The sequence below is a fragment of the Lemur catta genome, chromosome 11 (genome assembly GCF_020740605.2).
Source record: "Lemur catta isolate mLemCat1 chromosome 11, mLemCat1.pri, whole genome shotgun sequence".
Lineage (NCBI taxonomy): Eukaryota > Metazoa > Chordata > Mammalia > Primates > Lemuridae > Lemur > Lemur catta.
Genome location: NC_059138.1, coordinates 44,449,629 through 44,468,980, shown reverse-complemented (window position 1 = coordinate 44,468,980; position 19,352 = coordinate 44,449,629). Strand labels below are relative to the sequence as shown.

Genomic DNA, 19,352 nt, shown 5'->3' with positions numbered 1-19,352 from the left:
TTCATCACTTACCAGTTCTTCATTTGATCTCCCTGACTTGGTCAAATCCATTTTATATCCCTTAATAAAGTGGTCCCCAACCTTTTTGGCACCAGAGACCAGTTTCATGGAAGACACTTGTTCCAGGGACTGGGGATGGGGAGGATGGTTTCGGGATGATTCAAACACAATTTATTGTGCAATCAAACCTCTCTCTGCTAATGATAACCTGTATTTGCAGCCTCTCCCTGGCGCTAGCATCACTGCCTTAGCTCCACGTCAGATCATCAGGCATTAAATTCTCATAAGGTGCATGCAACCTAGATCCCTCACGTGCACAGTTTACAGTAGGGCTCAGGCTCCTATGAGAATCTAATGCCGCAACTGATCTGATAGGAGGCAGAAATTATGTGGTGATGCATGCGATGGGGAGCAGCCGTAAATACAGATGAAGCTTTGCTCACTCACCCGCCGCTCACCTCCTGCTGTGCAGCCCGGTTCCTACCAGGCCACGGACGGGTACTGGTCTGCCCATGGGTTGGGGACTGCAGCCTTGGTGTATATTCATAGCACCATAAACCTCTCCTCTGTACTTCTAAGAGTCTTGGTTTTACACTTATTTTGGAATTTTGGGGGGTAATAGCTTTCTCTATCAAAATTTATAAGCCTCAATAGAGCAATGACCATGCCAGTTTCTATCCCCTTATGCTTAACACATTGGCTTGCACATCACAGGAGGTCAACATATATTTGTTGAAAGAATGAATGTTACTTTTCTAGTAAGTGATAGTTTTTCATTTTTATTTTTGTACCTCCTCATATTTCTTCTATGTTTCTTGATTTTTGTATAAAAACCTGGCTTTTTTCAGACGTTACTAAGAAGATTTGCTTTATGCCTTCTTCCCATCACCTCAAGTTTTATCCTTTCCAGGGTTAGTTACGTCCATTAGTTGCTGGTTGTCTTGATGGCTTTTCTTTTACCACCCAAAGAGAGAGACTTTGTCTTATTTTTCTTCTATTTTTCTCCTCCTCTTCCTTTTTCTTCTTGCTTTTAGGTATCTGTATACAGTACTGCCCCCTTATTTGCTGGGGATATGTTCCAACACCCACAGTGGATGCCAGAAACTGCGGATAGTACCTAACCCTATAGATGCTATGTTTTTTCACACACCTATGGTAAAGTTCAATTTATAAATTAGGCAGAGTAAGAGATTAATAACAACAGTATTAAAATAGAACAATTATAACAACATGCCAGTATCACTATTCTTGTGTTTTGGGGCCATTATTAAGTAAAATAAAAGGTGACATGAACACAAGCACTGAGATACCCTGAGAGTTGATCTGATATTTAAGATGACTACTAAGTGACTAACAGGCAGGTGGCTTAGACAACATGAACATGCTGAGCAAAAGGATGATTCCAAGTAAAATGAAGTGGGATGTGCAATTTTAAACTTATGAATTGTTGATTTCTGGAAGTTTCCATTTAATTTTTCTGGACCATGGTTGACCACGAGTAACTGAAATGGGAGAAATCAAGACCTTGACTAAGGAGGAACTACTGTACCTAAGTGTCTGGAGCCATATTATAAGTGAGACCTAGGTAGATCTTTGATACCTAAGGTTTCTATTCAAGATATTGCTATGGACTGAATTGTGTCCTCCCCCACCAAATTCATATATTGAAACTCTAATCCCCAATGTGAGTATATTTGTATTTAGGAATTGTTAAGAGGTAATTAATGTTAAATAAATTTATATGGGTGGGACCTAATCTGGTAGGGTTGATGGCTTTATAAGAAGAGTAAGGAAAAGAGATCTCTGTCTCATCATGTGAGGACATGGCAAGAGGGCAGCTGTCTGTAAGCCAGGAAAAGAGCCTTCCTTAGGAACCCAATTGGCTGACTCTTTGGTCTTAAACTTCCCACCCTCTAGAACTGTGAGAAAATAAATTACGGTTGTTTAAACCACCAAGTCTGTGATGTTGTGTTATGGCAGCATCAGCAGACTAATGTAGGTATGTTGCCATTGGTAACAAATACAAAAGCTCCTTCCTCTTAGTAACCAATGAACATTGGCATTTTTTTAAAAGAATGTTGTCATCTTTTAAAATTCAGTGTGTCTGTATGTTGGAAAATAATTTTAAGAAATTTCTTTCTTAAAGAAAGCTAATTGTTTCACTGAATTTTATTAATTTATCCAAGGCCAGAATAGAGATTCATAGAAATGAAAATCTTGTATTCTGAGTCAGGAAAAAATGATGCTATCAATATCCATTCTCGAGGGAAAAATTTTGTGCTTGGAGGTCTTTTCCAAGTCATCTTCTAAGGAATAAGACTATAGAATTGAAGACCTTTCATGAAAGTCTTGTCTCCTGAGCATTTTGTACCAGAAAAGGCTTGGATAAAGTCCAGGGGAAAGTTTCAGATATGAATCCTGGCTTCACATGGAAAGCAAACGTGCAAGCAATTTGAGGTTTGTACTTTGGAGGTCTTTAGTACTTTCCCATGTCAATTTTAAAACATGGAGCTCTAAATTTACAATGAGCCAGATCCTGCCCTTTGTGGCCCAAGAGCACAAGGACTGTTGATGGGAGAGTGACTTTACACACTGTTCTCAGTCTCCAGGGACCATCATAGTGTAAATCCTATGTTTCAGTTGCTCTTCAGTAGCTGGGAATAAGCAGCAGTGGGTTGGGTTGAACTATTCCAAAAGATAAGCAGGTACTTGTCCACTGGCCTGTGAGGCAAATTGTTCTTAGCTATAGGAAAAAGAATAGCGATAGCCTATCTCTACTGGAAAATCTGGATTTTGTTCTGGAATGAGTAACTTTAAATGTAAAGATTTACTCATCTTTCATATAAAGCTTACAGAGCCTTGGGTGTGGCTCTTTATAATGTATGTGTGTGTGTGTATGTGTGTGTGTGTATATATATATATATATATATAAAATATACTTGTGTGTTTCTACTCTCCAGCTGCCATTCACAGACCTCCATCAGGGTCATATAGCCTAGAAGCAAAGCTTTGGCCAGTCCTTCACAGAGAAAATTGATCAGATTTTTTATTAGCGATCTTGTTCTACTGGTCTCTTTCTGTTAAAAGGGAGGATACTTGTCCCAAGAATTAAAAAACAGTTAATGCTCTTTCTCTCTATTCAAATCATAAAACTCCCTTCCAAGTATTATAGCAATCAGATCACAGCACATCCATACCAGCAAAGTGAAATTAATGTTCCAAAAGGCACCCATTGCATTTGATCATGTCTAATAAAACAGTGAAAAATTTCAATAGCAAATGTTGTTTTCCTTAGAGCATTCCCAAACAGAAACTTTGTGTCAGTCATCAAAGGCAAACATTCCTTCACTCATAGACCACAGAGGATTTTATAAATATCTTTGCATCTGCTTCCAAAGGGTGGCCACGACTGATGCCCTAGGCAAAATGTTTTATTTGTAAGGAACTCTCAGAAGAGAGTTTCTGGTATTTTCAGTATGAACTTGGTAGACATACTTGCAAAAATATTTGTGTACATGGGGATGCTGTTTTTTAAAAATCTGTTGCTTTGTCTAAACTTGATCAGCTTCAGCCAATGTTTGGGGATGTTTCTGTACTTCTTTGACACTTAGTTTAACCACTGGAGACTCTCAGAAACCTTCCCTTATTCAGGTTCCATGTTAAAGTATTAAGTACAAAGGAATGGCTTTCCCAACATTTAATAGCTCTTCCCAAAGCAATTGTCATGAAACATTTGTTTTGTTTGTGCACCCAGTTTTGATATTTATATAGAAGGGCAGCAGAAGGGGTTTATTTTACTGCCATTCAGCAATAATTCATTTTGTTTGAATAGTAACTGTGAACAGCAAAGATCAAACATTTATATCACAGTTAAATGGTCTATGGAAAAATCATTCATCATGTTCCTCATCAGATAATATTTATTAAACATCTTCATGGAGTCTCATAATAACTCTTATTTATTGGTGAAAACTATTTAGTTACCTTTTTGTGCTAATATATCTTTATTCACCTATATTATTCATTCTATACATTGCCACGAGAATTATGTAGCTTTTATTTATGAGGTCACTTCTAGCAGCTGAATGTCAAAGGGGATAAATACAATGCACTAACTTTAGAGAGTACGTTGGAGTTAAAGAAAAATGTTAGCTGGATGCTGCTAGTCTGTAGTTAAAATCATGGAAAGTATTTTCAATGAATTAAAACACAACAAAAAGTAAAACTGTCACGTTATTTAAGGTTATATATTTTAAACTTATGGATACTTATTAAAATAAAAGACAAACAACAATAATGCTATTATTTAGATTCTTTACATCTTGATAAAGCCTAATTAAAAATTAGATTTATTTGGTAGAATATTGTATTTTTATTAATTTTCAGTCAATTCTTTATATTCTGTAATTTTGGAAATTCCCAAAGGTTTTACCTTTGGGTAAGATTCTACCCAAATTCTACCCAAAGATTCTACCTCCAAAGTAGAATCTATTAAATACTCAAATTATTCAATCCAAATACAAAATTTTCATTTTTATTTTACCATTTTAACATACTTTGGGTTTTTTTTAGTGAATATTTAGTGACTCTTTAAGATAATAAGGGCTTTAAAATATCCTAATGAAGGTTTAGAAAAAATATTTAACATAATGTTTCAAATGATGAGATTTTATGCTTTTTTATAGCTATTTTTAAAAGTGAAAGAATTTTAAATTAAATCTGGTTGGAAACCTCTACAGTTGAGGTATAGAATGAACACTAACAATACAGGCCTCTGAACTTGACACTGAAGTTTTAGTGGATAAGTCAGCAGTGAAATATTTTCCTCAATATTTTTATACAAGTGGTCTTTTCTTTGTTAGGGTTTTTGTAATATAGAGCTTCCTTTTCATAGATACTCCTAAAATTCAAATTTTGCACTTAAATTAGGAAACTATTTATCCTTTATGAGTATTTACATTTTATCATTCCTCTTAATATTTCCCTATAATCATGTGGTTTCTCACAGTTACTTATTGCATCTTCCAGATATTGATTTTATAATGATCTTGTGTCCCTTAATAATCTTCCTTTTTATAAAGTGAATTTCCATTTGTTTTTGAATTTAAGGCTCTATGTGTTACTTCAAATTTTAACTACCATAAGTCAGTTCTACAAGAACATAACTTTAAAAAGTTATTTATGAAAAAATTACTTTGAAATTCCAGTCCCCCTTGTCTAATAACATGCTCTAGAAATGATACTTGATATTTAATCTTACATTGACACAATAGACAGACTGTTTCACTCTGTCATTCCCGCAGAAGCTTACCTTTACGACATGAGACTACCTTCCCATAGAGAGGAAACAGCCTTCTGAAGTTGCTTCCACTATTTAGAAATTGCATCAAATAATGGCCAAATCTTTAATCATGTCTGAATATTATATTCCTTTTAAAAATGGTTTCGATTTGTGTCTGGCAAATCATACTAGAGTCCAAGGAGCAGACACTAGTAGGGGCTCAGATGAGCTCAGATGAGCTCAGATGGGCTCAGCCTTGAACTAGTTTCTCAGTGAGATGTGATGGGCCCCTATCTAGCAAAAGACAGTCCTGATGACTTCTGGACTCATCCAGACTCAATCTGTGGATTTCATGTGCTCAGTACCAGAGCAGTGCTTGAGAAGAACGGTTCTGTAGTAAAGCATAAAAAAAAAACAAAAAACCAAAAACCCACATTTAGTTAAGTAGGAGAGCAATAGAGTTGAGGTACTGGAGGCAGACAATGAAGTATATGAGACTAGTGGAAGAATGTTTGTATGGGCTGCCCGAACTCTGAACTCCCTTCTGTTGTCAGGACTGAGTCCTGACTGAGGTCACACGTTTGCTGCACAAGAGCTTGTGCCCAAGAGGTGGGGGAATCAAAACTTTTCTCTTAACATGTGAAGCTAATGAATTGATGGATTCCTGAGGACATTCATTTTTGCCTTCTTTTCCACTATAGTTTGATAACTAGATATGAAATATATCAGTACAAGCTTGACCTTTTACCTGCTTTAGAGTCATCACTTTGGAAGATTTCCTCTACACATTCAGTCTCCTCAAATCATTTAACAGTTAACTCAAATCATCAGAAATAGAGTAGCTTAGTGGCATTTATTTTGATGAAATATAGTCCCTTAGAATCTATGAAATCCATCTTATTTTGGATTTCATCTAAAGGCCTTTAGGTATTAATAAAATTATAATCATGAATGATGTGGGTAACCACAAGTCATTTCCAAAAGTCCAATATATTTTGTTCTTTCCAAATGTATATATATCACCAATATCAATATATTAATTCTCTAGGCTGTGAGCTCTCAACTACCACTTTATGGGCCAATCCCTAGATATTTTCAACTTCTTTGAATTTCTTTTTAATTAGGATATTCCTGAGCCATATGTCTATTTTCTAAAATAGACATACAAGAAATTTAAACACATTTTTAAATGAGCTGAAATGAAGTTATTAACAGGAATTTAGTGGAAATCTGTGTGTACAGGATATTCCAGTGATTGGGATGGTCATTAATGTATTCGTCCCCCTTTTTTTCACAAAGCTTTATGAAATAGCTGTAAACATAGGCTGAACTTAGTTTGCCTAAGCTTAGTTCATGGAATGCAGTAAAATAAAGCATTCAGCCACATAAGGTTGTAATTATTTGTATGAGAGAAACAAATTTAAGTAAAATTTAGAGCCATTTAAAAAAATTTATACTATCAAACATAGAAAACTTTCACAGGCATCCCTAGTCTTGAAAGGCAACTCTAATTTTGGCCTCTCCTTTGTAGACATGGTACAAAATGATTTATCCCCTTGATGGAATAAATCAAAGAAATTTATTCAAATCTCAAAGAGTCCTACAGGGTGTCAACTTGAGTTTCATCCAGAGGCATCCTGGATGACCATTTAGACTGTACAAGTAATTGAGGATTTTACACTGATGTTACTCTACCGAAGCATAAACATTTTCATGTACGTTTTGAGAAGATATTTTTTAGTTGCTCCAGAATGTTTTGAGTTATATTTTGATTAAGTCAGTAAACATTAAACACAAAAAGAGAGAGTACAAGTTGTGCTAAAAATTTAATTTTATGCTTTTTTTAAACTTAGTTACTGAGGGTTTCATGATCTTCATGAATTGTGATAAGCATTGAAGCTGGACTAGGGAAAAAAGCATGAAATAGATCTTAGGAACAACTGATTTGTTGCTTATTTTCAACAAAGTAATTAAAAAGACATTTAACATATCAGCTTAGAATATATTTATACATATTTCCTCATATTGGAGGAAAATCAGGGTTAATTTCACTACCTCTTTTGTATGTATTTAAGCTACTTGATTTTAGGGATAATTGTATAGTCATTTCAGAAACACTATAAATTCAGCATTACGTGGAAGTAAAATGCCTTTAAAGAACTTTTCAAGAAAGAACTAATTTAGGGTTTAAATGAAAGGAAAATTGGAATGGAGATAATAACCATGTTAGGTTAAATAAATTTCTTACTCCACTCAATTATTATAAAACTTATAACTGACATAAAAATCCTTCTAATACAAATGCCAATGAACTCTAAAAGGTAAATGACATGTTCAAAGATTTTGTTTAAGTTTATATTTCTTTTTACCAGCAGCTTACAGTCCTGTAAATGATACTGATGTCCCTACGGAAACAACTGAATGCATTCAAGGTCAAGGAGAAGGTTACAGGGGCACCATCAATACTATTTGGAATGGAATCCCATGTCAACGTTGGGATTCTCAGTATCCTCACCAGCATGACATAACTCCTGAAAATTTCAAGTGCAAGTGAGTAAAGTAGGCAAATGTTATAAATTTCAGCAGATCTTGGGGGAAATGAGGTAAAGTGATTACCTTTTACTAATTTCTGTGTTAGCCATTTTCAAACTTTATTGTGCCCAATGACAATCAGGATTTACACGGCAATTTATTACTCCACTCAGAGATATTGATTCCTTAGTTTTGGGATTTGGCCCTTAAAAATGCATTTTAATAAATACTCTAGGCGATTCTGATCCAGAGGGTTGATTCACTGTGCTTTGAGAAACACATCCCTAAGTTGTTTCTGATCACAGCTTTGCTCTTACAGGTCTATTTAATAAATCAATTAATAGTAATGATAACCAGGCTTGTTTCAAACTAGTCCCTTTTTAATTTTTCTTATTAGCTTTAGGAGAAATTACATATTTTTTCCTCTTATAAGAGGCCCACCTTGATTTCAGTTAACATTTTAAACCGGGCCAGGTGCAGTGGCTCACCCTGTAATACCAATACTTTAGGAGGCCAGGGTGGGAGTATCGTTTGAGACCACGAGTTCAAGACTAGCCTGGGCAACACAGTGAGACACTCGTCTCTGCAAAAAATAAAAAAAATTAGCCAGGTGTGTAGCACGCACCTGTGGTCCTTTCTACTTGGGAGGCAGGAGGATTGGTTGAGTCTGGGAGTTGGAGGTTGCAGTGAGCTGTGATCATGCCACTGCACTCCAGGCTGGGCATCAAAATGAGACTCTGTCTCAAAGCAAACAAACAAACAAACAAACCAAAAAAACCCCAAAAGAACCCCCACAATACCAAACAAAAAATTTTTTACACTGATGGGTTTTTAGCCTTAAAGATCTATGAACAAAATTATTTTTAAAAGTTTAAATGAATGTTTTCATTGTTTCTGGATTCACTTTGAAAAATGGGGATATATCCTACCTTACTGGGTGCCAAAAAAAAAAAAAAAGAAAAATGAGGATGCAAAACAATTGTTTGGATGAATCATGTCCTTGATTATCAGTTATATAGTTGTTTTGTGCATTCTCTATGGTTGCTTTTTTTCATTGTTTGTTGGACAGACAGAGCCACAATGCCATGTGTTTTTAAATTGTCCACCTTGTTATGAGGAACATAAAATAATCGCTTTTGAAATTTATAACACACGTGTCATTCATAGTGGCTTTGCTGAAATAGCACCTATAAATAACATATATTGGCTTTATGTAATTGGCTTTTAATAAGACAGCCTAACATTTCAGGGTGGAGAGCTATGAACACGAGTTGCCCCATCCACTGGAGGAGAGGGGAGATATGTGTGTGTGTGTGTGTGTGTGTGTGTGTGTGTGTGTGTGTGTTAGCTAATTCGGTAATTGATTTGTTTAGATAGTAAATATTCATCTAAGATTTTTTTTACATTATTTTACAATAACAAAACATACAGTTGTTATTCTGGATTTATTTCCCTCATTTCCTTCACAGCAATTCACTATTCCTGACTCATGCGTTTCACACCTCAGAAATATCAAACTAGAGAAAACAAAGAAAATGAGAAAATATTACTTACAAGGGACAAAGGAGTCTGTGACTGTGTCATTCATACTTTTTGTTAACTTCTAATGACTGGTAATACCCAAGAAGAAGTTGTGTATGTGCAGTTATCCAAAGAACTTCATCTGTAAGAAAAAGAGAATGATTACAAAAATTTAATTCACAGGCTTCACAATTAAAACTTAGTTATCAAAAGTTTAATTGTTATATCTTATTGGAGTTTAAACCATCTTTTCTTAATTAAGCTATTTGGTCAAAATAACCAAACATAAATATCAAGAAACAAAGCTTGTGCTTTGTTATAAAACTGTTAAAACTGGACGCAACATTTTGCTCAGAATATTGATTGACTATTTACTATTTGTCATCTAGCAGTGGGTGCAGGGGGAGGGCTGGGGGGATGTGCTGGTCAAGTGTCTCTAATTCTATGAAACATCACTTCCCCTATTACTGAGACTCCTTACAAATGACAGTCTTTGAAACACTGTCACTGAACAGTCCTGCCTCGGTGATGAATCTACATGAATCATAAAATCATCAATTCACTTTAGCAATTGTGAACAATTTTTTCTTCATATGAAGGGTAATGCCTTAGGGAAAATATCTGGACAAACCCTGACTTTCATTCTTTCTTAATCTAGATTAATGAGGTGCTTCTAAATATAGGTTTTAAAAAGGGACCCAAACTAAGACTTTTGATAGCCATAGATTTTCACTTAATTAATTATCTTTCCTTAAATTAACAATCTAAAATGATTTAGCTGAATAATTATTCATCTAAAATTGCAAATTTGTGCAAAATTTAATACCCATATTTATACAGCCATAAAATTTTAAAACGTAAGTATAAATTGGTTTAAAGGAAATAAAAAGATTTTTTCATCTCTTCTAGTTAATAAATTTATAAGAAGGCTAAAACTTTGAATATGGATTATAATAATGAGCATTTACTATATAATGGCCTTAACTTTTAGCAATCAATGTCCTCATATCCTCAAATAACAGTTTGTATCCGGACCTGCTTTGACCAGATAGACTATTTGTTGATTTTCTAACCAAGAGCAAGCTTCTTCCTTAAAAACTTCTCCGTTTCTGGTGGTCCATCTGGGTACTACTAAAATTGTAGTACTTCTAATTGGACCTAAGTGATACAAAAACTGTGGTTTCCAATAGGATTGCATATCAATTTAGTTAAATTATTAGCCAGGATCTATGAAAAGAAAGTACATGCTTAACTTAAAATTAAAAAGAATATTTCAAATATTTTATTTATTATAAATTCCATATTTTATTTAATATGAACCTTATATTAAGATAGAAAACTAACAAAATCCTTTTATGTGCACAAAATATTAGCACAGACTTTTTTTCTTGGTAGGAAGCATGTACAAGTACTACATTGACAACTTAACTCTATAGTTAGGTTTTCTGTACTATATAATTAGGCCTTAACTTTACAGAAATATTTATAAAGATTTTAACTTCTTTAAATCAAGAAAGAACTACTTTGTAATTAAAAGATATCTGCAGGGCCGGGCGCAGTGGCTCACGCCTGTAATCCTAGCACTCTGGGAGGCCGAGGCGGGTGGATCGCTCGAGGTCAGGAGTTTGAGACCAGCCTGAGCAAGAGCGAGACCCCGTCTCTACTAAAAATAGAAAGAAATGATCTGGCCAACTAAAATATATATAGAAAAAATTAGCCGGGCATGGTGGCGCATGCCTGTAGACCCAGCTACTCGGGAGGCTGAGGCAGGAGGATCGCTTAAGCCCAGGAGTTTGAGGTTGCTGTGAGCTAGGCTGACGCCACGGCACTCACTCTAGCCAGGGCAACAAAGTGACACTCTGTCTCAAAAAAAAAAAAAAAAAAAAAAAAGATATCTATGCAGCAAATTGAACAAATCAAAGAAATACGAAATTCAAGGAAAAGATAGCTATTTTTGTGGCAAATATTTGAATAGGTTGAACTTCCATTTTAAATGAGAATGGTTAATGACTATTAATAACCTTTCTTCTGAAGAGAGATACGTGTTTTTTCTGCATTATAGATGGGCCAAGAAATATAACAAGTAAGAGGCCAGTTTTTTGAACTGGTACCAATTACAAGTCCAAATATTGAGAATGGTTAGAAGATTGCTGTGGTACTGTTTCTTTCTTTCATGAAGCAGTAATGTTTGTATGTAACTCCATGCCTGTGGAAGGGAAAAAAAAAAAAAACTGCTAACATCTGACAGCATTTATATCAGTGAATTGGGCAGTGTCAGTTGTGTCTACTGAATTCTAAATTGTTATAACTATCATAGGTCCAAAAACTTAGAACTCTATTTATAAACGTGCATACATTCTGAAATTCTAGAAATGTAATAGGACTGACTGCACCAATGTAAAAACTCAGTCAATTTACATTAACATGCTTATTCTTAATAGGGACCTAAGAGAAAATTATTGCCGAAATCCAGATGGGGCTGAGTCACCCTGGTGTTTTACCACTGATCCAAACATCCGAGTTGGCTACTGCTCCCAAATTCCAAACTGTGACGTGTCAAGTGGACAAGGTAATAGCTGACATTTTGCAGGATGGGCATGATTAAATTCAGAGGAAATGCCTAAAGGGAGGATGCATTTTCTAGCAAAAGATCTACTTCTTGTTGCATCGCCTTTGCTGGGTAGCAAACAAAATCACCAAGTCTGAAGTTGGATTTCTTTTATATGTTCATTCATTCACATTTATTTATTTATTTATTTACCTTCATGTATGCTAGTGCTAGGCAAACTTCTAGGCACTGGAGATACATCAGTAAACAAAACTAAATTCTTTGACCTCATGGAGCTAATTTCCAGCAGCCAGAAAACAAGTGATCTAAAAATGAGGGTGGGAGTGTTATGTTAGTTTGTGGGAAGTGGTGGAGACAAAAATATCCCAAAGTTAGAGGAGAGAGGTGCTGCTATTTTATACTTTAATGGTCAGGGAAGATCTTACTTGCTAAGGGACATTTAAAGAAGACTTGGGGGAAATGAGGGAGCAGAGTATACCTTGTATATATATATGTAAAGAGTGTTCGAGGAAGAGAAAACTGCAGATGCAAATGAAATGAGATGAGAGAGTGCTTGAAAAGTTAAAGAAATAAGCACATCACTACAGCTGGTGTGGAGTGAGCAAGATGAAGAGTAGCAGGAGATAAAGTTAGACAACTGGGCTTAAATTGTATTGTCCTTGTAGGAGTTGTAATGATCTGCACTTTCGCTCTGAAAGAGAAGGGACTCTGTTGTAGAGCTCTGAGAAGAGAAGTTATGTGATTTGATCTAAGTTTTAACTGGATCACTCAGGTTGCATTCTGGAAAATAGCCATTATTCTCAACAAGGGTTAAAGCAGGAGAACCAATGAAGTGGTTGTTTCGGTAATCCAGGCAAGACATGAGAGTGACTTGGACCTGGGTGTTAGCAGTGGAGCTGATGTGTAGTGGTGGGGTTTGGGATAAATCATTACATATCTGGAAATATAGATACCATTGACAATAACTGTCTCAGGGAGTGGTAGTAAAGTCAGATTGAAATAGATTTAAAAAATAAATCATTTACAATATTTACAATTAACAATAAGGTTGAGCCCTGTGCATTTGTTGGTGTATAATAACTTGAATTATAATTTTTAAATGATCATATTCTATTTCACATAAACTTAATTATGATGGTCATGGTCACTATCAGTCTTAAATCATCCTACAAATCCCAAGCCTGATTTAAACTCCATTTCATAGAGTTATTGTCCTATGTACACTTCCATCCTTTGGGTTTTTCCACAGTGCCATTGTTCATGAGCAACTCTGAAAATAGAGCTGTAGAGGGAAGAGGGGATGAGTCTCCTTTCAGTCAATTTCACTATTCTTTGGCAGATTTTAAAGGTCAGTTGAAAATAAAGTTGAAACCAATGATTAAAGGAAGTTTGGTACCAGCTCCGTCTTCTGTGTTTCTGTTTCAATTACTTGAAAAATTGCTGTTAATTTGTGAGTGCTGGAAGGAAACAAGAACAATTGTTTTATAAGCTTATGGTGTGTTAAGATATATATATATATATATATATATATACACATATATATATATCACTTACAAAAGGATCACATAATCAAATATAAAAGTTTTCCATTCTAGAGTTTTAGTAGATGTTCATTGCTTATCTAATAAATCTAATCATTAATAGATGAAGAAATTAGTTTTGTGGAATTTAAATAACTTGCATAAATTCTCAAATTGGCTCAGTTGGAATTAAATCTGACTCTCCTTACAATGACCTTTTTATTATTTCATGCTTTCTCTCTTTGATTCATTCTTTAACAATATTCGATACATGCAACAATGTGTTAGACTCTGTGGGACAATTTAAAAACGAAGGAGGCAAAGACCTGCTATTCACACTGCTGGACAATTCAACATTTAGCTGTGAAATTTAAACTAACAGTTATGCCATTGTATGATACTGCCAAGCTAATGATATGCATTGTTTTATACATATATATTAACATATAAATCTATATATATGCATTGTTATATATATATCTATAGTTACAGAGAGATATATATATGTCTAAACATACACAGATCTGTATTTGAGAGGATGTTGTTCTTATCGTTCTTCATTTAACAGAAGGTGTAAATTCCACATATAGTTTGATGAGTTGGAAATCTTTTTTCAAATCTCACAATATCTGAATTAGTATATATATACAAATGCTTTTCCCACTGAATATTAAATAACACTGTTAAGAAAAATGACAATAGAAATGGCAGAATTTTTTAAAATGTCAATAAAACATTTAGTAAATTATATAAGATATACTTAAGGCAATAAACAGAAGACAATTTGTAACCTTAAGTATTTATGTCAATATCTTAAAATAATGAAAACGAGTGATTGAAATTTCCAACTCAAAAAGCTGGGACTAAAGTAAACCAAAATAAATATAAGAAAGAAAATAATCAAGATAAAAGTAGACATTTATGGGAGAGAAAAAAGAAAAGAGTAGAACTAGTGAATAAATCAAAAGGATAATTTCTTTTTAACAAATTAACAAAATAAATAATTACCAGACAACTGAATCAAGAAAGAGAGAAAGCACAAATATATAATAGTTATTAAGATATAATAATGATCAAAACAGGAAAATTAGAAAATATGAGATCATTTTATTCAACTTCATATAAAACTTTGAAAATATAGGTGGAACGATAATTTACTAGGAAAATTTAAGTTACTTGAATTGACTCTGATAGAGAAAGAAAGCTTAAATAGACCAATTCCTATAGAAGAAATATAGAAATTTATTAAGCTAATCCATACATTTAATGTGATATTAATAAATATGTCAATAAGTTTTCTGATATGAAACTTTGATTCTAAAATTCTCCTGGAAAACTAAACATGTAAGTATAATAACAAAACCTTGAAAAAAGGAGTAAGTAGAGGAAATTAACCCTATCAGAAATTAAAATATTTTATAAGGTTTTTATAATTAAAATAGGATAGTTCTGGCACAGGAATAACTTGACAATTGGAACGAAACACAAAGTCCTGAAATAGACCTAACTAAATATGGAAATATATTAAAACTATGGCAATATATACCACTGGGTAAAATATGAACTTTTAAAATAAAATAATGAATCAGCAGGTTAACCATTTAGAAAAATAATAAAATTAAATCCACACCTTGTACTCTATCTGAAAATAAATTCCACATAGATAAAAGATTAGAATGTAAAAAAGAACACCACATAGATTTTGCCCCAACAATGCCACTACCTGAATATACAGCTCCAACAACATGCAAAAACATATGCACAAAAATTTTTTTATTGCAGCATTATCTGTAATAGCAAAACAACCCAAATGTACTTTGGCACAGCCACACAATGGAATGCTATGAACTTTTAAAAAGAATAAGAAGACTCTCCGTTTACTAATATGGGATAATTTTCACGTATATTGTTATTTTTTTTAAAAAGCTAGGCATGAAATTATGTTTGGTATACTATTAAATAATAGTAAAGAAAGGAATTTACTATTAATACTAATAATTGATGGTACCTGGAGTCAGAGTTCTCACTGTGGGAAAAAGGAAATAGAGAAATGAAATGGAAGAAAGCAAGAACTCTGGGTATTAGATTAGGAGGAATCAGTAGTTACTCATAACAAATAGATGTAAATACACACACACCCACACACGCAAACACACATTGCCTAGCAGCATCAAATGAAAGGAAATAGAAATTAAGAAGTGTTCAGAAAATCATGTCCTCCTCTTTTTAAAAACCTGTAACCCACATCTAATCAAAACGAAAATATCGGATAAACCCTGTTGAGGGGCATTTTACAAAATACCTGACCAATTGTCCTCAAAACTGTCAAAGTCATCAGAAACACAGGAGACACAGGAGTCAGTTAAAGCAGATTTCATTGGGTAGATTTGGAATAATTTGAACATAAAAATGAATAACAGGAATAGATTATATATCACATTGAATAAAAATAGAATCTACAAGTACACATTTAAATAACTACTTCTACTACCAGTACTAACACTTCTACTTCTAATACCTAAATGAAAGGGGTAGGGGAAAAGGAAAAAATCTTATTTACGATATGCCAACTAATAAATATAAAAGACATGTTAGAAATAGCAAAATAACCATTTTACAACCAGCAAAGTAATAACTGATTCATGCAAATTTCATCCAAGTATGCCTAAGCCATTTTGTGAAAATTTTTTTGGCACTAGGAGGTTTATTCAGTCTCAAAGTCCTCAACAGATTTTGTTAAATATAAAGAGAAGTTTTTCCTTTATACCACTTAACCAAGTGATCAAACGCATCACCAGTGATGTCATATGTCACAGGATATAATGCTCTGAAAAGGATGAAGCATCACTGGTGAAATATTCCTATCAAAAATAACTTGATTTTATTCATGAGAAAATAATCAAATTGAAATTAAAGAGTATTTGTAAAAAAGCTGGCTTGGGTAACTCAGAATGTCAATGTCATGAATGACAAAAATCAAAACACAAGTTATGTGCCTGGTATATTATTCTATTGACTTTAATGTGGAATGAAATTTTTCAGAATAATATATTGGGAAATATATATGTTATTCTAAAAATTTGCATTTCTTTGGTGTCTCAAAGGGCCACTCATTTTTTTAATTAAAAAATTATTACTTGTAATATTTGAATTTGCCCTTATTTCAATGAAGAAGAGATTGGACTAAAAGATACTTTGCGATATTTAAGTCTTTTGATTTGTACAGATTTCAGAGTGCTTCATTTTAATTTTTATGTTGATTTTCATAATTTCATATGTTTTTAAAAAATGGCTTTGCTTTATTCTCCCTAATATTCACTAGTCTTCTTTCCATGTATTTTACATCTAGATTGTTATCGTGGGAATGGCAAAAATTATATGGGCAATTTATCCAAAACAAGATCTGGACTAACATGTTCAATGTGGGACAAGAACATGGAAGATTTACACCGGTGTGTAAATTTCTTTATGTCAATATATAGAATGTAGTGATAACAACAGATTGTATATTCAGATACATACATTGCTATATCTTTCTATTCTTTTATGTATCATAGTAAGCTAATAAAAACACTAGATTGATTTTTCTATACAACTCATCATAACATTGTCTCTCCATGTAGCAAACTTTGGAATATGCAATTCAAATTAGCACGCATTTATTGAACATTTACTATGTAGTCTGTACTATAATTGGTACCATGGGGAATATCAACAGTAAGTAGGCACGTTTTGGTTTCAACCTTCAGGGAGGACATGGTCACATTGACAAAACAATTACATGACTTAATAAGATAGTATATAATATAGTGGCAAATCTGGTGTTTGAATAGTGTATATTAGAGGATTATTATGTTCTCATATTTAATATTAGCAGTTTATGAGAAATCAATGAATGATCATTTTAATATCAATATATAATTAAAATATCCACTTAACTACTAAAAATTTATAGAGACGAGTTTCCTCATGTAGCTTTAATATGTAAAATTTTACAATAATTATAGGAAAGTATATATAAATTGAAAAAAATATACATCTTCCAGAGCATTACAGATTTGTATATTGGACGTACTCACAAAGAAGGTAGCATCCACTTGGCCCTAGCAATAGTGATAGTGTTTACAAAATTACAAATGAAATATGACACATAATTGTTACCCAAAACAGATTTTTAGTGCACATCCCTGAATATACTCACTATAATAAAATAAAAAAGAAGTGTCATTTGATCAAGTGCTACAACATGGCTGCTTTACATGAATTATTATGTCATTTGACCACCACAATCTTGTATGGAAGACATTTCTATATGAGGATAGGAATTTAAGGTCTCAGAGTCACTTTGCTTCAGTATTACTTTAAATCCCTTATTCTCTTTCAAAATATACTCAATAGTGGATGATATCATTTCAAGTAATTTATTTCACAAACAAATATGATAGTTCTAAAGCCATGCTCTCTAGTATAAATATAATGCAACTCACAATATAAGCCATATATGTACTTTTAAATTTCCTTGTAGTCACTTTTAAAGAAATAAAAATAAAACGGCAAAATTAATTTTAATATTTTCTATTTAATCCAATATATCTAAAGTTTTAAAAGTTTCAATATGTATTCAATATAAAAATTAATGACATCTTTTATATTCTTTTTCATGCTACATGTTCAAAATCTGGAATATATTTATACTAATAACACCTCTCAATTTGGACTAGCCACATATCAATTGCTCACTAGCCACATGTGGCTAGAAGATACTACCTGAAGTCTAGGACTTCAGAGAGCAGCAGAGTTCTGCCCTCATGAAACTCACACTCTAGTATGGGATGCAAGCAAACAGGAAATGCCAAGACTGTATTACATATGAAAGAGAGCATAGTTTATGCTATGGGAATGCAAAGAAGTGCCTACCCAGACTTAGATGGTCAGGATGTTTCCTAAAGGAAGGGACATTAGGTGAGACATACATGATGAATAGGAACTGGCCAAGAGAAGTATAGGAGGAAGAGTATATTAGAGAGAAGAAATAGCAAGTGCAAAGGCTGAAATGTTGAAGTGTTTGAAAATAAAATTAATTGTCCTTTGTAGATTTCAATTTCCTTAAATGTAATAAAGCATAATCTTAAAGTCTGCTTCATAAGATTGGTCTAAGGTTATGTCTGTAAATAACTTGTTTTTCCAGAAAATAAACCTTGGTCTGGAAATGGTCCAAGTTTTCATGTTCAAGCTCTTTGCAATTTTACTTAAAATGATATATTAATTATATTCAAGCATGATAGTAATTAATAACACAAGATAAATTCAGTTAGATGTCTGATTTTCATGATTTGATCAGAGTGGCCATGTAGAATTTGACTACATTAATGTTATTGAGGTAAATGTAAATATGGATGTTCCGTGAATGGGCTTGGTCTTATAAAATAACATATAATGTTTTTGCTTTTTTTGGTAATAAATTTAATTAAGACATAAATTAGAAAGATTGAGTGTTAGTTATCTGTCAGAAAATCATATTTTGTAACTATATGACCAGCAAAATTTTAGAATTTAATTATTTCATTAGCACATTATTATTAATTTTCAGTGTATCTGCCTGTTTTTTGTCATGGTCATATTGCTAGTGATGCTTTATCTGTACATGAAATGTGAAAAAATACTTTTACAATAGCTTGTATTTTCCATGCATTTTATAATTCTGATCTTTGCCATCTGCATGTTTTAGACAATGTTTCTTTATTTCTGTGCAGTGGTATTGTTACCTTCCACTATAATTATTAAATAGAGGCAAAGTTACAAAATCCCTCATCATTTTGCATATGCTAATCATGGAGCCCCCTTTCCATATTTCCACGTTAGAAAATGTGCTACCAAACTGTAAGAACAACAGCAGCAACAAAATAGAGATCAAACAAAATAAGTAAAA

General features: G+C 33.3%; 1 protein-coding gene across 6 annotated transcripts in view; it reads left to right on the top strand.

Moving 5' to 3' along the window:
* The window catches only part of HGF (hepatocyte growth factor), a 66,839-nt gene that overhangs the window by 32,902 nt on the left and 14,585 nt on the right, over positions 1-19,352 (top strand). For 2 of the 6 annotated variants that reach the window (XM_045564492.1, XM_045564490.1), the window contains exons 9-12: positions 7,654-7,831; positions 11,776-11,903; positions 13,153-13,251; positions 16,773-16,875. In XM_045564492.1, coding sequence (XP_045420448.1) covers positions 7,654-7,831; positions 11,776-11,903; positions 13,153-13,251; positions 16,773-16,875 — 508 coding nt within the window. Of the gene's footprint in view, positions 1-7,653; positions 7,832-9,282; positions 9,388-11,775; positions 11,904-13,152; positions 13,252-16,772; positions 16,876-19,352 lie in introns of those variants that run through there. The other 4 variants (XM_045564494.1, XM_045564493.1, XM_045564491.1 and 1 more) reach the window with 3 other exon arrangements.